The sequence below is a fragment of the Pan paniscus genome, chromosome X (assembly GCF_029289425.2).
Source record: "Pan paniscus chromosome X, NHGRI_mPanPan1-v2.0_pri, whole genome shotgun sequence".
Lineage (NCBI taxonomy): Eukaryota > Metazoa > Chordata > Mammalia > Primates > Hominidae > Pan > Pan paniscus.
Genome location: NC_073272.2, coordinates 111,203,712 through 111,223,266, shown reverse-complemented (window position 1 = coordinate 111,223,266; position 19,555 = coordinate 111,203,712). Strand labels below are relative to the sequence as shown.

Here is a 19,555-nt window from a genome sequence, read left to right as displayed (position 1 = left end):
ATTTGGAAGTGACTCCTAAGACAAAGTTCTAAAAGTTATCACTCTAAAATGTGATGTAGGTGACTGTTTTGTTACATATCTACAGAAATCCTCAACACATCTAACTCAAGTCCTGATGTAGATACTAAAATGTAACTGATAATTGAAATCTAAACAGTCTTTCAGTGATCTTTGCCTTAAAAGCTTGAAGCACCATAGGACCAACAATAGTTTTGCTTAAAAAAAAAAAGGCATTCTATCTGAATATGTAGCTTGGTACAAGGGTAAACTGGTTATTCAGCTGCGTTTTATCTAAGCAGGATTTAATAGATATTGTAAGATTCAAATATCATTCTCCTCTGGCTTAAGACCCTGTCTTTCTAAAAGTAAAAATGATTTTGAATGGCTTGGACTCATGCATGATAGACTGTCATGGCAGCAGAAACTCTACCAGCAGAGATTGGTTACATTAGTAAGAGCACAGAAAGAACAGGGAAAGGTAATCACAGCAAACAACAAAAGGTACCTTACTGTGAAAAGGTGAGCCCCACTTAACATGGACAATTCCAAAGTCTGTGTTCAAGTATAGCCAAAGCCCCTGCCAAAAAGCAAACATTTGCCCTGGCTCAGAAGTTCCCAAGTGAATACCAAATGCTTCTAGAGAAACATTTATTTGAGTGTTAGACATGGAAATAAGAAGTAGAAATAAATGTTCATGATTTCTTAGAAGGCTTTGCCTGGAAATCTTTATTCAAAGAGTCCTGCGTTGGACAAAAACAAAGATAAATAGATGGGACTTAATTAAGCAAAAAAGCTTCTGCACAGCAAAAAGAAAAAACCAGCAGAGTAAACAGATAGACAACCCACAGAGTGGGAGAAAATCTTCACAATCTAGCAATCTATACATTCGACAAAGGACTAATATCCAGAATCTACAAGAAACTCAAATCAGCAAGAAAAACACAATCCCATCAAAAAGTGAGCTAAGGACATGAATAGACAATTCTCAAAAGAAGATATACAAATGGTCAACAAACATAAGAAAAAATGCTCAATGTCACTAATTATCAGGGAAATGCAAATAAGAACCATTATGTGATACCGCCTCGCTCCTGCAAGAATGGCCATAATCAAAAATATCAAAAAATAGATGTTGGCATGGATGTGGAGAAAAGGGAACGGTTTTATACTGTTGGTGGCAGTGTAAACTAGTACAACTGTGTACACTGTTTTCCACTATGGAAAACAGTGTGGAGATTCCTTAAAGAACTAAAAGTAGAACTACCATCTGATCCAGCAATCCCACTCCTGGGTATGTACCCAGAGGAAAAGAAGTCATTACACAAAACAGATACTAGCACATATATGTTTATAGCAGCAGAGTTTGCAATCGCAAGAATATGGAACCAGCCCAAATGCCCATCAATTAATCATCAAGTGGATAAAGAAAATGTGGTGCATATATACCATGGAATACTACTCAGCCATACAAAGAAACAAAATAATGGCATCTGAAGCAACTCAAATGGAATTAAAGACCGTTATTCTAAGTGAAGTAACTCAGGAATGGAAAACCAAACACTATATGTTCTCACTCATAAGTGGAAGCTAAGCTAAGGAAGCAAAGGCATAAGAATGATACAATGGACTTTGGGGACTCGGGGGAAATGGTGGGAAGGGGGTGAGGGATGAAAGACTATACATTGCTTACAGTGGTACACTGCTCAAGTGATGGGTGCACTGAAATCTCAGAAGTCATCACTAAAGAACTTACTCATTGTAACCAACCACCACCTGTTCTCCAAAAAACCTATTGAAATTAAAAATTAAAGACAAAGAGTTTTTTTTAAATGTATGCTGATAATTCTGAAGACATTTATCCTTTATTTTAGCAACAATAGAAATTTGCTATGGATTTGGTGATGGGGGCAGAGGGCTTGGAACATATGAAGAGATTGAAAGCTATTGAGGTTGTTTAAATTCAGAACAAAAAGGAACATGTGACAAGTGAAATTGAAGGAACAGAAAAAAAGTATTCTTGTCATCCCTTGTGGTAAGATTCTTACCTGGCTACTTCAAGAGGTGATATCAAAAGCACATGATATGAGAATAGTAATGGTGGCAGGAAATGGGGGAAAAAACTTTCTCTGGAAGGAGCAAAGTAAGGGAAGGAGAAAGAACAGAAAGAAAATTACATATCAGAGTTTTCTTCTCCTTCCTAAGGTATATTGTCTAAACAGTAAAAACAAAAATTTAGTACATGAAGCTGCCACAGTTTAGTCATAATTAGAGAATATAAGGTAGTTATTCAAGTTCTTCATAAATATTCCAGATTTCCTGAATAGATGGTAGGATTGCCCTTCCCAGCTCCATCCAAAGTCAAGAATGACCATGTTACTTGGTCAATAAAATATGACCAGAAATGTCAGTGTTCAATTTCTGTATCTTTTGCCCTGCTGTGATGATCATGATGGCATGTGTCCATCAGCCTGGGTCCCTGGGTGACTATGAAGAACAGTCATAGTCTGGCAGCCTGCTGCCAACTCGCATTGAACTATATAACATTAGCAAGAACAACTTTTCCTGAGTTAAGCCACTGAGATTTTGGGGGGTTGTTAACTGCAGCATAACCTAGCTTGACTAAAACAGAAATTGGTAACTAGAAGTAGGGTACGGCTATAACAAAATCCTAATTGAGAAGGAGATTATGAACATGTAGCTCTTAGGGTAAGCAATTTAGAAGACATGATGTTGGTATTGTGCTTTGATAACTGTTGGCATTGTTTAAAGCAAGTTATTTTAAGACAGGTGTATGTAGGAGAGAATTAGTAGTTTGCAGGCAGGAATGAAAGGAAATAGATTCCTTGCATACAGGGACTCACAGGGTTGAAGGAACAACTGTTTCAACCCTAAACTATAAAAGGTAATATTGATGAATGGTTTGAACAACGACAAACAGTGAAAACTCGACCTCGCAGCAAGAATGAACTCTTTGGTTAAAACCCGAGTGTATTAAGATGTCTCAAAGCTAGAGTTCAACTAAGGATGTAACACCTAGTAAATCCTTGCACTTCAACAAAATGGCTTGTAGAAAAATGTCCAAAATGCATGGCTCTTCCATCAGTGCCTGATAAACTCAAGCCACTTGCAATCAAATAGACAGAAATATAAGGATAAAACCACAAAGAATTATAGCAAATCTTAGTAGTATATCTATAGAAAAGAATTGTAGTATGGCTATTGGTACATGAAACCAAAAGAAATCAAACAGAAACAGAATAAATTAATCTTACAGCCAAAGAAATCACGAGCCAGAACTAAAACCATTCAACTGAGATAAAACCACCCTTGGGCCTCCAATCTTCTGTAAGTAGCAAGCTTAGAAAGCTGCTCGGTTGCCAAGGAAGGATTATTCTCCAATGCCTACTCCAAACACTGCCAAGGAAGGATGGGCCTTGGGAGTAACCAAGAGCCCCAGAAAATGAACGAGAGTTCCTCCAGGGAAGAGTCCCATGAGTATGTTGGGGACCCTTACAACGTCTGCCCATGAAGGTCTCAGAATTGCTACAGGCCAATAACTGTTTTTTTCTCCCTTTATGAATAGAAATTTCAGTCCCTGCTTTCAGCACTGTAAACTGGGGAGGGAGGGGGAAAAAATAAAACCTCTGTATTTTTGGTTTTAAGTCTCAAGATCACAAGAAGCTACATCTGGACCCAATATAACAAGTACTACACATAGCCCAGAAATCCTAGGCTTTGAGTTTGATTACACTGAATGGGACATTTTAGGATGCCTCCTTTGAGACAGAAACAAGTATTCTGCCTATGAGAGGGAGGGCAAGTTGAATGATATAGTTCTTAGTGCTGTTAACATGTTTCTTTTTGCCTTCCAGCACAGAAAAGCTAAGACTCTTCAGTGGGACCTGCTCTGGCCAGTGAAATGGAAAAGAAAGTGACATGTATCACCTCTAGTGGAAACTGTAAGAGCCAGTGCACCATTTACCGAATTTTATTTCCTGCCTTGGCAATTGTGGATGAATTTCCATCAGCCTGAGTACCTGAGCAAGCCCTTCTATAGACCTCTACTAGACATGTAGCATAAAGGAGAAGCAAACTTTTGTTATATTGAGTGAGATGTATCATCCATTCTAATAAAAAAATCATAATAAAACCTTCTAAAAGATCATTACTGCCTATGTTAGAATATCTCTAAATATATTAGTTCCAGAACACGAGTTAATTTCTGTCTCAATTTCATCTTCAAAATGAGAATGATACTAAGCCTCACAGGGTTGTTCTGATTTAAATACATTTATATGTATAGCTCTTAACAGTGCCCTAGTACATAGTAGGAGCTATAACTCTTTGCTATTATTAAATACCTACCAAGTTTGCTGTAGATGCAGCTGTGCTATAAACACCTGAAGTTTCACAGTCTGGCTCTAGAGAATACAGCCAAAGTAAAAAATGAGCATTATTTTATAGCTTGAAATTCTATAAACAATGATGAATGCCAGATCACTTCTAGATCTTACTGACCTGCACGATAAAGATATTCTTCATGATATCGCCCTGGGGAAAAAAGACAAGACAGAAGAAATGTGTTTATATAGGTCTTTTTAGCTCAGCAGAGCCAAATGGCCAGCACTTGCTTTTTCCACCAGTTTTATGGTTATATGTTCAAAACTAAAACGCATACATCCTGAAAAGTGATATGAGCTTTCACACTAGTCAACAGATATTGAAGCCACAGGCTAGCTGTAAGCTGTACAAATTTCTCCTCTGAAAATCCACTTAGCTCTTAGAGGTCAGGCAGAAGTGAAAACTCAGTTGTGTCCAATTTTTCCAGTGAGACTACAGTGTGGTGATTAAGCACATAGGCTCTGGAGTGAGGACTGCCTAGATCTGAATTCTGATTAACTACATGACTTTAGGCAAGTTATTTAATCTCTGTGCCTCAATTCTTCACTGTAAAATGGAGTAACAGTACCTAGCTCATAGGCCTTTTGAGGATGGTTAATGGAAGTGAAAGTAACTTAGCATAGTGCTTTACACATACTAAATACTCAATGGTGACTATAAAGTATGAGTATAATCCACTGTTTCCTTAGGTGGACATTAAGGGAACATGTATGCCTCATCTGTTTTTCAATCTGTTTCATGTAAGTAATACATGTAAAATGAGTGTGTCCTCAAAGGATGGCTCAGTAGACTGAAGTACTTTTAAGATTTCTGTACCATTGAAATGCAGAGAAAGTCAATACTCAATCGGACAGTTTTCCACCAAATATAACCCCGCAGTTCTAAACTAAATTTGATTCTTAAACACACCACTTATCAAACACACATGCATGAAACTCCTCCAGATTTAAGGTGGGAGCAAAGATTTGGTTATTTCAAATATGCCACACTACCCATAGAGCTAAAAGACAAAAGGGTCATCTAAATAAGAGAGCAGACAGTAAATGTCCTTAAGCACATGCATGCACACACGTACAAAGTTTTCACAGATCATTCTTGCACTAGATTTTTTTACTCATTAAATTCCTAAAAATATCTACTTTTTTCTACACTAGTAGAAAAAAAGAGTACAAGAAAATAAGGAACTTATTCATAAGTCAAGTCATTAGGAATGCCTGACACCTCCTTAAGCCACTCAATGCTCCACAATTGCTTCAATAGGGATATACAGTATCTTTTAAAAGTAACAAGGTAAAAATAAACACATTCCATGGTAGGAGTCAACATAAAAACTGTTAAGGCTATGTGTGTGTATATGATTCCAATTATAAAAAATGTCCAGCAGAGGCAAATCCATAAAGACAGAAAACAGACTGATGGTTGCCAAGGGCTGGGGGTTGGGGCAAATGGGGAATGGCTCCTAATGGGCACAGGATTTCTCTATTGTGGTGATAAAAATGTCCTAGTATTAATTGTGTTGATGGTATGCAACTCTGAATAAAAAACCATTGAATTGTATTCTTTAAATAGCTGAATTGTATGATATGTAAATTATATCTCAATAAAAGTTACAAAAAATTATATCTCTGCCATTTACCAAGGATATGACCTTAGCCATGTCATTTACCCTCTGAATCTCAATTTCCTCATATGTAAAATAGGGACAGCACATTCCTCAGAAGAGCACACGAAGGACTATATTATGAATATAATGACTTAGTAGAGTGGGTATCACGTAGGGTTCAATAAAGAGTAATGTTTATAGATCAAATAGACTTCATAGTATGAAGTAACTATCAAATAGTTACTTCATAGTAGTCTTAAAAAATAATAGCCAGTCACACAAAAAGCCTAACATATACAAATGGTGAGGACAACTATCAACAGTGCCCTACTAACAACGAATAGATGTTTTCCATACTGATATCTGACACCAAGTCAAAACTCACTAAAGACCTATGCAGAGAGCTGAAAACAAGTTATAACAATGTAGCAGCCTAATGAAATAGAAGTCTACTCTTCTGAGAAATACCAGGACATATTCAAAAACCCAGCAAGCATTAAGAACTTATATAAATCTTTCAGAACTAAGCTACTGGAACAGAGAGAGACGCCAAAACCAAATTGGTCTACTTCACTGGCCTGATGTGCTAATGCCACAAGAATCTTTTAAAAAATATTTAACTGTAATTGACTCACCATTTTCACTCTGGCCATTGCCCTCCTCTAAATTCAAAGTCTGTTTGCCTGAGCTATGTCCCCGCCTTCCAACACAGTATCCTGAAGTAGCAGGAACCATTGTAGAGGGACCTCCATGATTCTGTATCAGAGAGACACACATACACTGCAGTTCTCACTATATAGTCAGAAAAAAAAGCTAGAGGGATGTTTTAAAAGGCAGTTTAAAAACTAGCCTAACAATGTGAACTGCTATTGTAAGAGAACTCTGTAATTAAATGTTTCCATGCAGTTTAGAATACAAAAAATATGAAGTAAAAATCAAGAAAATAGAAAATATTAACCCATACTCTATAGGCAAGATTATCAAGTCTACCTCTATTCCCTTCTCTAAGAACAGCTGGGAGAAAATGTCTCTTTTCTCATTTTCATTTTCCAGAAAAGGCTTTGTTTGGTTATTTGTACAAAATCTAAAATTTATCCACATTGCCTTTACTTCAAAAAAATAAATGAAAAAAGTAAACAGCTTTTTGAGTAAAGCATTGATCCACTCACAGGTAAAGTTGGATAAGCAGTCTCATCCCCTTCTTCAACTTCATAAAAAGTAATAGTTTCTTCCAAGCCCCTGGGCATCTGTCCATTCCCTGGGGTAAATCCATACTGGGACTCCTTATTCATACAACTCATCTGGCGGTGACTACGTCTAAATGAACTTAAGTGGTTCAAATAATAAAAAAGTAAAAATGATGAAATATAGTAACTTGTTCCTAATTTCTAAATAACAGTTCAAATATCTCAAAGTTGACACTTTTTAAAACATTAATGTTCAGCAATGAAATCAGACTTACCAATTTTCTCTGACTTTCAACACAATACTTACCGAGATCTATAAGAGAAGTTATCATAGCTCTGGCAGCACCTTTTACCTGGGCCTGGGTAAAAATCAACTTTAGGGCCCGGCATGTTGTGCCTGTTTATAAACCGAGATGAATTCCTAAGAATAAAGAGAAAGGAAACTAGAACTCTCTATTCACTAATACCTAAGTAGTCAGTCTCTGTAGTTAAATAGAACTAATCTGTCTTTCTAAAAACATTCAACTAGAAAGAGCTCTGCTCTCTGCAATACTGGCATTAGGGCTAACTATTATTAATGAAATACAGTCTGTATGTCACAGAGACCCTCATCTTGATGGCATTCTATCTTCTTGGATCTCTTCAATTGCTTCATATTTCCCTAGACCATGAAAATACAAATCTGTCAATGTCTTACCTGGGCATCCCATATCCCCGACCTTGTCTCGGAGATGGATGCTGAGGATGAAAATGTTCATTAGACATAACATTGCCAGCTGTCTGTGAGTAGTGCATTGGAGGATCGTGCCCATAATGCATACTGTGCTGCAGCCTGGGTGGGAGGAGGGGGTCTCCCTTGCCGTAAGCCATAGTCATGTAAACTTCTTTCCCTCGAATTTTCTTGAACATCTTCTTCTGTTGCTTTATGTCCATCTCTGATATAACTTCCAAGCAAACAAAGAGGTAGCAAATAAGCTTCATAATCAAAGCAAAAGGCCCAGTGTACTGTCACCACCACACTGCCTTAAACTTTCCAATGCTTCCCCTAGGACAAACCAAATAAACATAGGGAGGGAATTTTTGTATTTTTGAAGGATATACTAGATCTTTTATTTGGAAGGACAAAACCAGCAGGTAATTTCTGTATCAATAGGTATATCTCAGCACTATCCCCAGTATGGGCAGGTTAGTATAGGTCATCAAAACACTGAGTCATCCATGGCCAGGCACGGTGGCTCACACCTGTAATCCCAGCACTTTGGAAGGCCGAGGTGGGTGGATCACTTGAGGTCAGGAGTTCAAGGACAGCCTAGTTAACATGGTGAAACCCTGTCTCTACTGAAAATGCAAGAATTAGCCAGGCGTGGTAACGTGTGCCTGTAATCCCAGCTACTCAGAAGGCTGAGGCAGGAGAATTGCTTGAGCCTGAAAGGTGGAGGTTGCAATGAGCCAAGATCGCACAACTGCACTCCAGCCTGGGCGACAGAGTGAGACTGTCTCAAAAAAAAAAAAAAACAAAACACGCCTGTAATCCCAGCACTTTGGGAGGCCGAGGCGGGCAGATCACGAGGTCAGGAGATCGAGACCATCTTGGCTAACACGGTGAAACCCCATCTCTACTAAAAATACAAAAAAAATTAGCCAGGCGCGGTGGCAGGCGCCTGTAGTCCCAGCTACTCGGGAGGCTGAGGCAGGAGAATGGCGTGAACCCGGGAGGCGGAGCTTACAGTGAGCCGAGATAGCGCCACTGCAGTCCGGCCTGGGCCAAAGAGCGAGACTCCATCTCAAACAAACAAACAAACAAAAACCCCAAAAACTCTGAGTCATCCAATCACATACATTACTATTCTCTAATAAATTATGCCTGTTAATATCCCTGGCTGCTTCTATGAGGTATTTTCCTAGTTCTCTAAGAAATATTTTTCCCCCTCAGGTTAAGATCCATGTCAGCTTAAGTTTTTTAAATTAATTTTTATAGGTGTAGAACAGTACGTATTTATGGGGTACATGCACTATTTTGATACAAGCATACAATGTATAATGATCAAATCAAGGTAACTGGGATATCTATCACCTCAAACATTTACAAATTCTTTATGTTGGGAACATTCCAAATCCAGTCCTCTAGTTTTTTTGAAATATGCAATTGTTAACTACAGTCACCCTATTATGCTACCAAATACTAGATCTTAATCCTACTACCTATTTTTGTACCCATTAACTAATCCCTCTTTATCCCCCACCCCCAATACCCTTCTGAGCCTCTGGTAACCATCATTCTACTCATCTCCACAAGATCATTTTTTTCTTTTTAGCTCTCAAATATGAGTGCTTAAGTTTACACAAAGTCCCTTAAGAACCATGGTTCTCAACCAGGGACAACTGTGCCTCTCCCTCCTCTAGGGAATATTTGGCAATGTCTGGAAACATTTTTGTTTCTAGTGGATAGAAGCCAGGGATGCTATGAAGCACCCTACAATGCACAGGACAAACCCCCGACAGTGAAGTAGTATCCATTCCATTATCAGTAATGCTAAAGTTGAGAAACCCTACCCTACAACAAGACATATGACATACCTTTAAAAAATAGTACAATGTAGATAAGTAAAAGCAGGTACATGAAGGGAAAAATAAAATAACAACCTTTAGCATACAAACCTATTTCCGGGACATATCCCCCAGGCATTTTCTGGTAACCTCTTCCTTTCCGACTGGGCATAGCATTCCAGGCAGGAACAGGCATCACTTGGGTAACTGGTTTTAAGTTAGCCAGTGGAACAACATGCCTTAAAAGTTAAAGGTATCACCATGAAGATACTGCAACACAGACTTAACTTTCATTCAATACACGTATCCCACCCTTATACTTCAAGTGTATTCTATTAAAACCTGGTTGACACCAGTTTCCTTGTTTAATTTTTTATTAGTTTAGAAAACTTAAGAGTAGTTTGTACAATTTCACTGCTGTTTCTAGTACCGATGACATTTCAGAAGAAAGACTGTGGTAGACTGTATTAGTTCACAAATATTTGCTGTGCCTCCTTGGAGGATTAAATTTCCCCACCCCATTGACATGAGGCTTGGGAATGTAAACCATTCTGGTTAATAAAGTATGAGACATTTTAAGATTCAGCAAGTGGTTTGTTCTCATTTTATTCCCTATGATCATGGATGCACGTGTTAAAATAGAATCTCTGTTGAACCGGATCCCATTTGCTGACCCACTATGGACATGCTAAATGAAGGAGGAAGGACCTTACTGTTTTAAGCCACTGAAATGTTTTGGTTGTTAGAGCAGCACAGCCTCATTTAATGGTTCTCAAAGTGGACCAGCAGCATTATCATCACCTGGAAACTTGTCCAAAATTAAAATTCATGGGCCCCACCTCAGACTTACTGAATCAGAAACTTTAGAGACTGGGCTCACTAATCTTGTGTTTTCACAAGCCCTCCAGGTAATTCTGGTGCATGGTAAAGTTTGAGAAAGACTAGATTAGCTTATCTTCATACTGGCAGAGGCTCAGTTATTAATTCAACTTTGCCATTACTATGAACAGTTTTGTATCAGAATTCTGTTGTACTTAATATTTCTAATAAGTAGGCTAGTGTCTTAAGATTTGAAAACTTTTATACATATCTAATATCTATATTGATATTTCATACTTCAGCACATGCTTTTATAATTCAAGATAAGTCATCCTAGGCCAACAGTAGATACAATTCTGGTTCTCTTACTAGCATCCTGGTAATTCTCAATTTAATATTACGAAATGGAACCAGGAACCAAAGATTTCAGTAATTCAACAAATTATCATATTCCTACTTTTCCGCCAATTCTTCAATGAAGACTGTTACTGAATTGTTCTCATTTCCAACTTCCTGGATATGAGCATTATAATATCTTCCTTCTGATTCCAAGCAAACCTGAAAAGAGAATACATCTAGTCTCAATACTAGTGACAGATACAGCTAATGCCAAACAAAATACCACTTTTCCCCAAATGGAGTTCAGTGTCTACTTTTTAAAGTAATTCGTATCAACACTGCCAGTCTGGATCAATGGAGACAGCACATACTGAAAGAACCTTACATCTAATCACTAAATTTGTAATTAAAATTTAACACAGACATTAAAGGAACATTTTTTTTTTCGGCTGGGTGTGGTGGCTCATGCCTGTAATCCCAACATTGGGAGGCCAAGGTGGGAGGATCACTTGAGGCCAGGAATGAGACCAGCCTGGGCAACATAGTAAGACCCTGTTTCTATAAAAGAAAATAAAAATAGTCCAGGTGCACTGGCTCACACCTGTAATCCCAGCACTTTGGGAGGCTGAGATGGGTGGATCACGAGGTCAGGAGATCAAGACCATCCTGGCTAACACGGTGGAACCACGTCTCTACTAAAAATACAAAAAATTAGGCATGGTGGCAGGCGCCTGTAGTCCCAGCTACTTGGGAGGCTGAGGCATGAACCCGGGAGGCAGAGCTTGCAGTGAGCAGAGATCATGCCACTGCACTCCAGAGCCTGGGAGACAGAGCAAGACTCCGTCTCAAAAAATAAAATAAAAAATAAATAAATAAATAAATAAAAATAAAAATAAATAGCCAGGCATGGTGGTATGTGCCTGTAGTCCCAGCCACTAGAGAGGCTGAGGAAAGGAGGATCACTTGAGCCCAGGAGTTCGAGGCTGCAGTGAGCCATGATCATGCCACTACACTCCAGCCTAGGCAACAGAGCTAGACCCTATCTCTTTAAAAATATAAATAAAAAGTTTCTAGTACTTTGTAAATAAGTCTTGTTCAACTCATATCATGACAAAAAGCACATTCTTAAGCAAATTACTGATTCTTGAAGAAGGAACTAACCTGACACTTGTCTCCCAAATAGTACTGTCTCCCAGCATACTCCATGTAATCAGATTTTTGAAGTTCTATTAAAAGAAAATGAAGATTCAAGCTCAACTAAACTGGTTCCTTTCCGATATCATTTAATTTCCTCATTTACTTTTACCGTAGTGCCTTTGACGACGCTACCACTATAAGTGAAAATAGGGGTAAAGTCCCAAAGGGCGATTCTATCATTCTGGATGAGTTATTTCTGCAGTCAATTTAAAAAGACGTGCCAGAATAATTTTGTGCTTTAAAAAACAAATAGGTGGAAATTGGGAGTTTGTAATCAGAGATAGTCAAACACTAACGAGGTACAATTTGAAAGTAACATTATTCAGCTTCTCAAATCAACCTATTATTTTTTTAACAACTTACTGTGTTTCCCAAGGTCTTAACCTCATTCTAGATTGTTAACTACAGCTAGGTTTACCAGGGTTCAAGGAGTTGAATGTGAAATACTAAAGGCTTATCTTGAAGGCAAAACTTTAAGGCCTAGGTTGATCACTTTAGTTATCTTATAAGGAGAGAAACAATGACCTATTTTCAAGGGTTGGTAAACTTTTTCCGTAAAGAGCCAGATAGTATTTTCAGTTTCTTGGGCCATAAGACTCTCAGAACTACTCAAACTCTGCTGTAAAATGTTATGAACACTGAAATTTGAATTATATAATTTTCATGTGTCACAATATATTATTCTTTTAATTTTTTCTGCCATTTAAGAATTAAAGACCATTCTTAGCTCATAGACCACGTAAAAACAGTTGGTGTGTCAGATTTGACCCACAGGCCTAACCTACTCATTTATCAAGGAAGGTGGTCTTAACACCTGGAATTTAAGATGAGCTTGTTTTCAGTCACTAAGTTTCTTAATGCTATCTAAAAATTATCTCCACACAGTCTTTGCAAAGTTGAAGTCCCACGCAAACATCAGACTTTAAAAGATCCCTCCCACTTCTAAAGCTATGTTCCCTCCTTTGGATTTAAATCATATATAAAGTAAGATAAAAAGCATCAGGCTATTTTTTATAACAGTATTTCTTATAAGAGATGTTCACCATAATTTGCAAAATTATACTCCTGGATTTGTCAGGATTCAAAAGTATCCTGTTGATATTTCATTACCTTTTCTGCTGTCCAACCAAACATCAAATTCTACATTACGATAGATTTCTGGATCCAGGGCTTTGAGCACCTTATAGGGGAAGGGCATCTTTGATGGATTTTCTGGAGACTAAAACAAAAATAATCATGCTACAAACTCACAATCCTTAGTCTTCCTTCTTAAAAAAAAAAAAAACACATGTCGTTCTTTATTAAAACAAGAAATAAATCGCACAATAAATTTTGCCATATATTTTAAAAATCAGGAGACTAAAGTAGCAAAATGCAAGTAATCCAAAAGGTTTTAGATGGCAGAAGGGAAATAATGTCTAAACCAGGCAATGACTCAGGACACATCCCATATAAACCAATGCAACACAAACCAGGATTAAAAATTCAGAGCTATTCAGGAAGTGTTATCATGATATACACATGGAGGTGCAAGTATTTCTGTACTCTACAATCACCTGGAAATATCTGAAGGTTACTTCATTATGGTCAAATCCTGTTAAAATTTCCAAAGGAACTACCATTTTTCTTCTGCTTTCCTAGAATTTCACCATATTCAATACTATTCCAAAATTACAAGCACCTCAGGTATACACAGAGATTGCTATAATAGTATTTGACTCATTTAGCTAGCCTCAAACTGAAGGCCTATTTGATTTTAGTCCTATACGGATGGTGAAATTTCTGTTTCTCTAACTTTAAACCATGATTATCACCTAGTTTGAATAAAATAAAGATAGGCATTGTATTCCTTAATGAAAAAAACCTTAGCGTCAGAAGACTGATTACAAACTAAATAGTGGGTTTGTAATATTTAACTTAAAAACATATTGCTCTTGAAATTTCTGAAGTGTTCAGTTTGTTCTGAAAAATCTAAAATTCTGTAAAAATAAGAATTCAAAGAACATTAAGTATGCATTTGAAGTTTAAAGATAGGTAAGACTTTCACAAAGGAAAATGACCAACTCCTCCCTCAACCCATATAACTAGAATATAATATCTGACTTTAACTAGTTTAAGTCATGATGCTGCAAGCCAAGACTATGAAAATTCTTTGCCTTAGAAAATATCAAACCTTTGTTTCTTCTGTTCCTTTATTGTAGCCCTCTGGTATATTTTCAGCATTGTAGCAGGCACCCCACTCTTCCATCCTAATTCAAAAGATTTAGAGCAAAGAGCTTTTTATAAATGAAGAATTTACTTATGTTAAGCCTAACGACTACACCACCACCTAGTGGCAAATTAACTCAGTTCTAAAAATAAGGCAAATGCTTTTTCATTCCAACATTTGCATTTATGCTTCATTTTTATAAGTATGTGCTACAATATACTTAGCAGATTACCTCCTATATTTTACAACTCCTGTGAGAACACACTCTTAGGGTGATCCCTATGATCCCTGCCTCATTCATTTTACTGGTCTCTCTCTCTCCTCTGCTGCCTATAAGGAAGCAAACAGCCATATTCACCACTGCAATGTAGCAGAGCTGAGGGTTACTTCTGCCAACTGACAGCAAAAACTTGAAGCTCTCAGTCCTATAGCTCGAAGGAACTGAATGCTGCCAAGAACCATGAGTGGGGAAGTAGATCTTTCTCCAGTCAAAGCTCCAGATAAGAACTCAGTCCTGACCAACATCCTCATTACAGTCTTATGAGACACTCAGCAGAAGATCTAGCTAAGCCGTGTCCAGATTCCTAATCCACATAAATTGTGAGAAAAATGTGCTGTTTTAAGCTGGCAAGTTTGTAGTAACATTGCTACACAGCAAAACATAACTAATACACCTTGCTTTCCGACTACTGTAGTTTCCGTAAGCCTGAAGTCCTTAAGACAAGTGATCAGTGAAGAATGAAGCAACCTTTACCCTAATACATGGTTGCCACTCCTGGCAGTCCCAAATAAGCTTTAAAAACCCTCTTCTGCCGGGTGTGGTGGCTCACGTCTGTAATACCAGCACTTTGGGAGGCCAAGACGGATGGATCACGAGGTCAGGAGACCAAGATCATCCTGGCTAAACCTGTGAACCCCATCTCTACTAAAAATATAAAAAATTAGCCGGGCTTGGTGACACACGCCTATAGTCCCAGCTACTCGGGAGGCTGAGGCAGGAGAACTGCTTGAACCTGGGAGGCGGAGGTTGCAGTGAGCTGAGATCGCGCTACTGCACTCCAGCCTGGCTGACAGAGCGAGACTCCGTCTCAAAAAAAAAAAAAAAAAAAGAAAAGAAATTGTAAGCTTTAAACATCCAAGAAATAGAACTGCAAGACAAAAAACACAAGGTGACACTTACCTAGCACCAAACCTATCTGAATTTGCAGGCAGAACTAGGAATTAGGAAGAAATATAAGACATGTACTTTATTATTTCAAACCCAAAGTGTTCAACTAGAGCTGTTCAACAGTTGTTTCCTCAGAGGCACACTCACAGTGCATACCAAAGGCAGACACTAAAACACTCCCAAAACTTACACTGAGAAATTTTCTACTGGCTGGATGTGTCAACTAACCTCAGTTATTACCTAGAAAATGATGGTGCTACTTTAGAATCAGTATTTTCTCAAAGTATGATCCACAGCCTACCTACATCAGAATGCTTAGGCACACTTGTTTAAAAAACAGATTCCTGGTCCCATCCTGACCTCAAATTTTGTGACAGTAGGCCCAGGAACCTGCCTTTCTAACAAGCACTATAATTCTTATACAACTAAAGTTTGAGAATCATGTAATTAGATAGTTCTGAAGTTTCTTCTAGCAATACAAAACGGACCTGAACAAAACCCCCAAGTCTGGGCATCTCACGACACATCTCTTTGGTAAAACTCTCCCCCCATTAAAAATATATATCCTAACATATGTGTACGTGTGAATATGTAACCTAACTCATAAGCTTGCCAGGCCCCTTCCACTTTCAAATGATTATGCACAGAAGTATGGAACATAATTATCATGATATCCCCTTTCCCTTTATTACCTATTCTGATTTGAACTCTTGTAATCAGTATGGGCATCCTCGCTTCCAGTTACAGCATTATTTCTGTTCTTCTTAGAACCACTTCGAAACAATTTAATCGCAGTCTTCAACTCTTCTTCATCCACAACAAACACATCTTTATAGAGAATTTCGTACAATACAGCTGAAGAAAAAATGGCCAAAATTCCAATTGTCAAAATAAGATTTATATTAACTATGTGAAAACAGTCATAATCCTGCGTGCAAATAGGGACCAACAAGGTTTTAAAGGGGCTATTCATGGTGGGTCCCTGAGTGAAAACAAGTCATCTGAAATCACACCCACAATTTATAAAGCCTTCACATACCCTGACAAACAGCTGCACTTGACTGAAATTGTTTTGAGTACACAGAATCATAGTGACCACTACTTGAATAGCAGAGTAGAATCTAAAGAAAAACACACAGAACAATTAAGTGAATGTTACACATCTTAAAACCATGAAATTAAGACGATAATTAACTTGAAATTGAGTCAGTAGTCAGTAACTGATAACTAACTGAATTTTTTTAAAGTGATTTTTAAAATCTAAATATAAGGAAATGCAACCTGTACCTCATAGAGATTTTCTTGGCAGTGACTTTTAAATGCCAAGATTAAAATCACTACTAAGGTTACACTGTGAGCCTCAATCACATTAATATACCAAACAAGTCCTGATTTACAAATTTGCTAAAAAAAAAAAAAAAAAAAAGGAACACTTAGAAATTGAGTTATTGAACATAACAGAAAGCCTAACAGATGCCAAAAGACCCAGCTAACTTCCAGGAATGACTGGAAAAATTAGGTCAAATACCCAAATACTCCAAACTCAGACTAAGGGAGGAAAGGGATTTTATTCAATTATTTCGAAAGTTATCCATTTAACTGAATAGCAATATATCAATACACTATATAGCACCAATACTGCTAGAGAGACTTCCTCAATGAATTAAGGCACATCTCAGGCTACAAAAATGACAGTTTAACGTCTGAGCTGATTCCCTGAATCCCTAGAGGTTTTTTTTTCCCAAAACAATTCAAAGGCCATGCTTGTTAAGCAAAATTTTTTCAGTCAAAATGTTGCATGTGATGAAATTTGTTTATATAACTGTTCCAAAACCTTTCTGAATTTTTGTTGAAAAAATCTGTCTTCGCCAGGTGGGATGGTGTGTGCCTATAGTCTCAGCTACTACAGCAGGAGGGTCACTTGAGCCCAGGGGTTTGAAGCTATAGTGTGCTATGATCTCACCTGTGAATAGCCACCACACTCCAGCCTAGGCAACATAGTGAGATCCCCATCTCTTAAAAAAAAAACAAAAAAAACTGTCTTATATAAGGGATATAATCCCTAGTGATTAAGGTTCTTCCATTTTGAAGGTATCAGCAACCTGAGTTACTCAAAATGATTCTGCAATCTGTGGAAAGATGTTGCCACCAAGCCTCCTTGGCAGAAAAAAAAATTATCCTAAGCATTCTTTTTCTCTGTCTTCCTACTCTTCCCTGGGCTAACTTCTCCCAATAATCCAGTTATTTGATCCCAGGTCTATTATTCTTCACTTGTCTTTTTGGAAATCACAATTCTATTTCAGTAATAATCCATTTCAAAGTACTGAAGTCAAGTGTCAAGCTTAAGTAACTCACAGTAAAGTTTAAGTTATAAGTTTCTCCCACCACAAGGGGTATTTGCATTTAAGAGTTTATTAACCCATAAGAACAGTGAGCAGATTTTGAGCAGAGAAATCCTTTGTACTTTGGGCTACAAGAACTGGGAACTCTAAGAAATATTAATAACTTAGAGGCAGTTGTTAAGGAATAAAGGAATCCAGTTAACCAGAGTGATGAATAAGCAGTTCTTATAGAAAGAAGACAGACAACTATATAATTTCTCTATTCAAGTGGCAAGAATTTCCATTTTGACTGGAAGAGGCAAAACAAGGCATGATGGCTTTCCCAACATGAAAGTAATTCATACATACTTGTGGGTGGTTGGGAGTGGGCAGATGGGATGTAATTAATGGCAGTAAACTAGTGAAAAAATGGGGTAGATCTATATTACTAAGAAGGATATTTAAAAAGAACAAGTAACAATGTTAAATATGAGCCCATTTACATTTAAAAGACAAACACAAAGAAAATGATACCGAAAGATACTCACCAATACTTAATAGTTTGTTACTTTGAAGTGCATGAGAACCAATACTTGTTACTTTGAAGGGCATAAAATTGAAGAGGATGAGTGGGGACTTTCTTACTCTACATTTCAAGACTTAATTTTATTTTCTTTTTAATGTAAGTATGTACTTCTATCTAGATACAGCAAATGAGCTGAGTGAAGATGGCTCGATTTCAGCTGAATACACTTAAGAAACTGAAGATAACTATGTAGAATGCAGAATTAAGTCAACACACAAGATGAAAGATGCCAAAGTGAATATTAGACATTTATTTCTATGAAAGTTTGTTCTAAAATATTTTTAGAAGGCTTATTAATAATGTTCACTGCCTATAATACAATCATTTTTATTTATTTATTTTTGAGATGGAGTCTTGCTCTGTCGCCCAGGCTGGAGTGCAGTGGCGCAATCTTGGCTCACTGCAACCTCCGCCTCCTGGACTCAAGTGATTCTTCTGCCTCAGCCTCCCGAGTAGCTGGGATTACAGGCATGCGCCACCACGCCCAGCTAATTTGGGTATTTTTAATAGACACGGGGTTTCACCATATTGGCCGGGCTGGTCTCAAACTCCTGACCTCAAGTGATCCACCCACCTCGACCTCCCAAAGTGCTGGGATTACAGGTATTAGCCACCACACCCAGCCTCATTTTTAAAAATTCAATCCTGATGCCAATCTTAGGAGTGTGAACTGAGATAAAGCAACAAAGTTTTAGGCAAAGCAAAGCATCACAAAATAAAAGCACCTGGCTTTTCAATATAAACACACACTCCCACTTCATAAATTCCCAAATCAGACATATATATGCACTATCCTGTACATGAAAATACCCAAGTGCTGGTAAGTATTAGCTCTGTATACATGTATGGATATTTGTAGGTTGTACACACTCAAAAGGTCTGAAATTTTTGTATTCTCATGGTTCCCAATGGGTAATGTTCCCCCTAAATTAGCTAAATAATCTCTCTGTAAGATACACAAGACATGTATAAATGGAACTGTGTAATCGTAGGAACTAAGTGGTGGGTACATGAATGTTTACTGCATGAGTCTTCATACTTCTCTCTGTATGAAAAATTTCAGAATACAATGTTGAGGAAAAACTGAACTGGGAGTTTAAAGATCCCTGGTAAAGATCCAAATTTCATCTCAAGCAATGCTATGTACAACTGCTTAGATACAAAAGTTAACACTCCTC

The 19,555-nt window shown here is 37.6% G+C and overlaps 1 protein-coding gene across 10 annotated transcripts in view; it reads right to left on the bottom strand.

The window, feature by feature from the left end:
• ALG13 (ALG13 UDP-N-acetylglucosaminyltransferase subunit) overlaps positions 1-19,555 on the bottom strand; it is a 79,226-nt gene that overhangs the window by 25,746 nt on the left and 33,925 nt on the right. For all 10 annotated transcript variants that reach the window (XM_034950698.3, XM_034950685.3, XM_008975555.7 and 7 more), the window contains 13 exons: positions 16,510-16,591; positions 16,163-16,325; positions 14,267-14,342; positions 13,204-13,312; positions 12,058-12,122; positions 11,015-11,115; positions 9,850-9,977; positions 7,889-8,135; positions 7,499-7,612; positions 7,174-7,330; positions 6,640-6,760; positions 4,519-4,551; positions 4,366-4,421 (listed from right to left, as the gene is read on the bottom strand). In XM_034950698.3, coding sequence (XP_034806589.1) covers positions 4,366-4,421; positions 4,519-4,551; positions 6,640-6,760; positions 7,174-7,330; positions 7,499-7,612; positions 7,889-8,135; positions 9,850-9,977; positions 11,015-11,115; positions 12,058-12,122; positions 13,204-13,312; positions 14,267-14,342; positions 16,163-16,325; positions 16,510-16,591 — 1,452 coding nt within the window. The remainder of the gene's footprint in view (positions 1-4,365; positions 4,422-4,518; positions 4,552-6,639; positions 6,761-7,173; positions 7,331-7,498; positions 7,613-7,888; positions 8,136-9,849; positions 9,978-11,014; positions 11,116-12,057; positions 12,123-13,203; positions 13,313-14,266; positions 14,343-16,162; positions 16,326-16,509; positions 16,592-19,555) is intronic.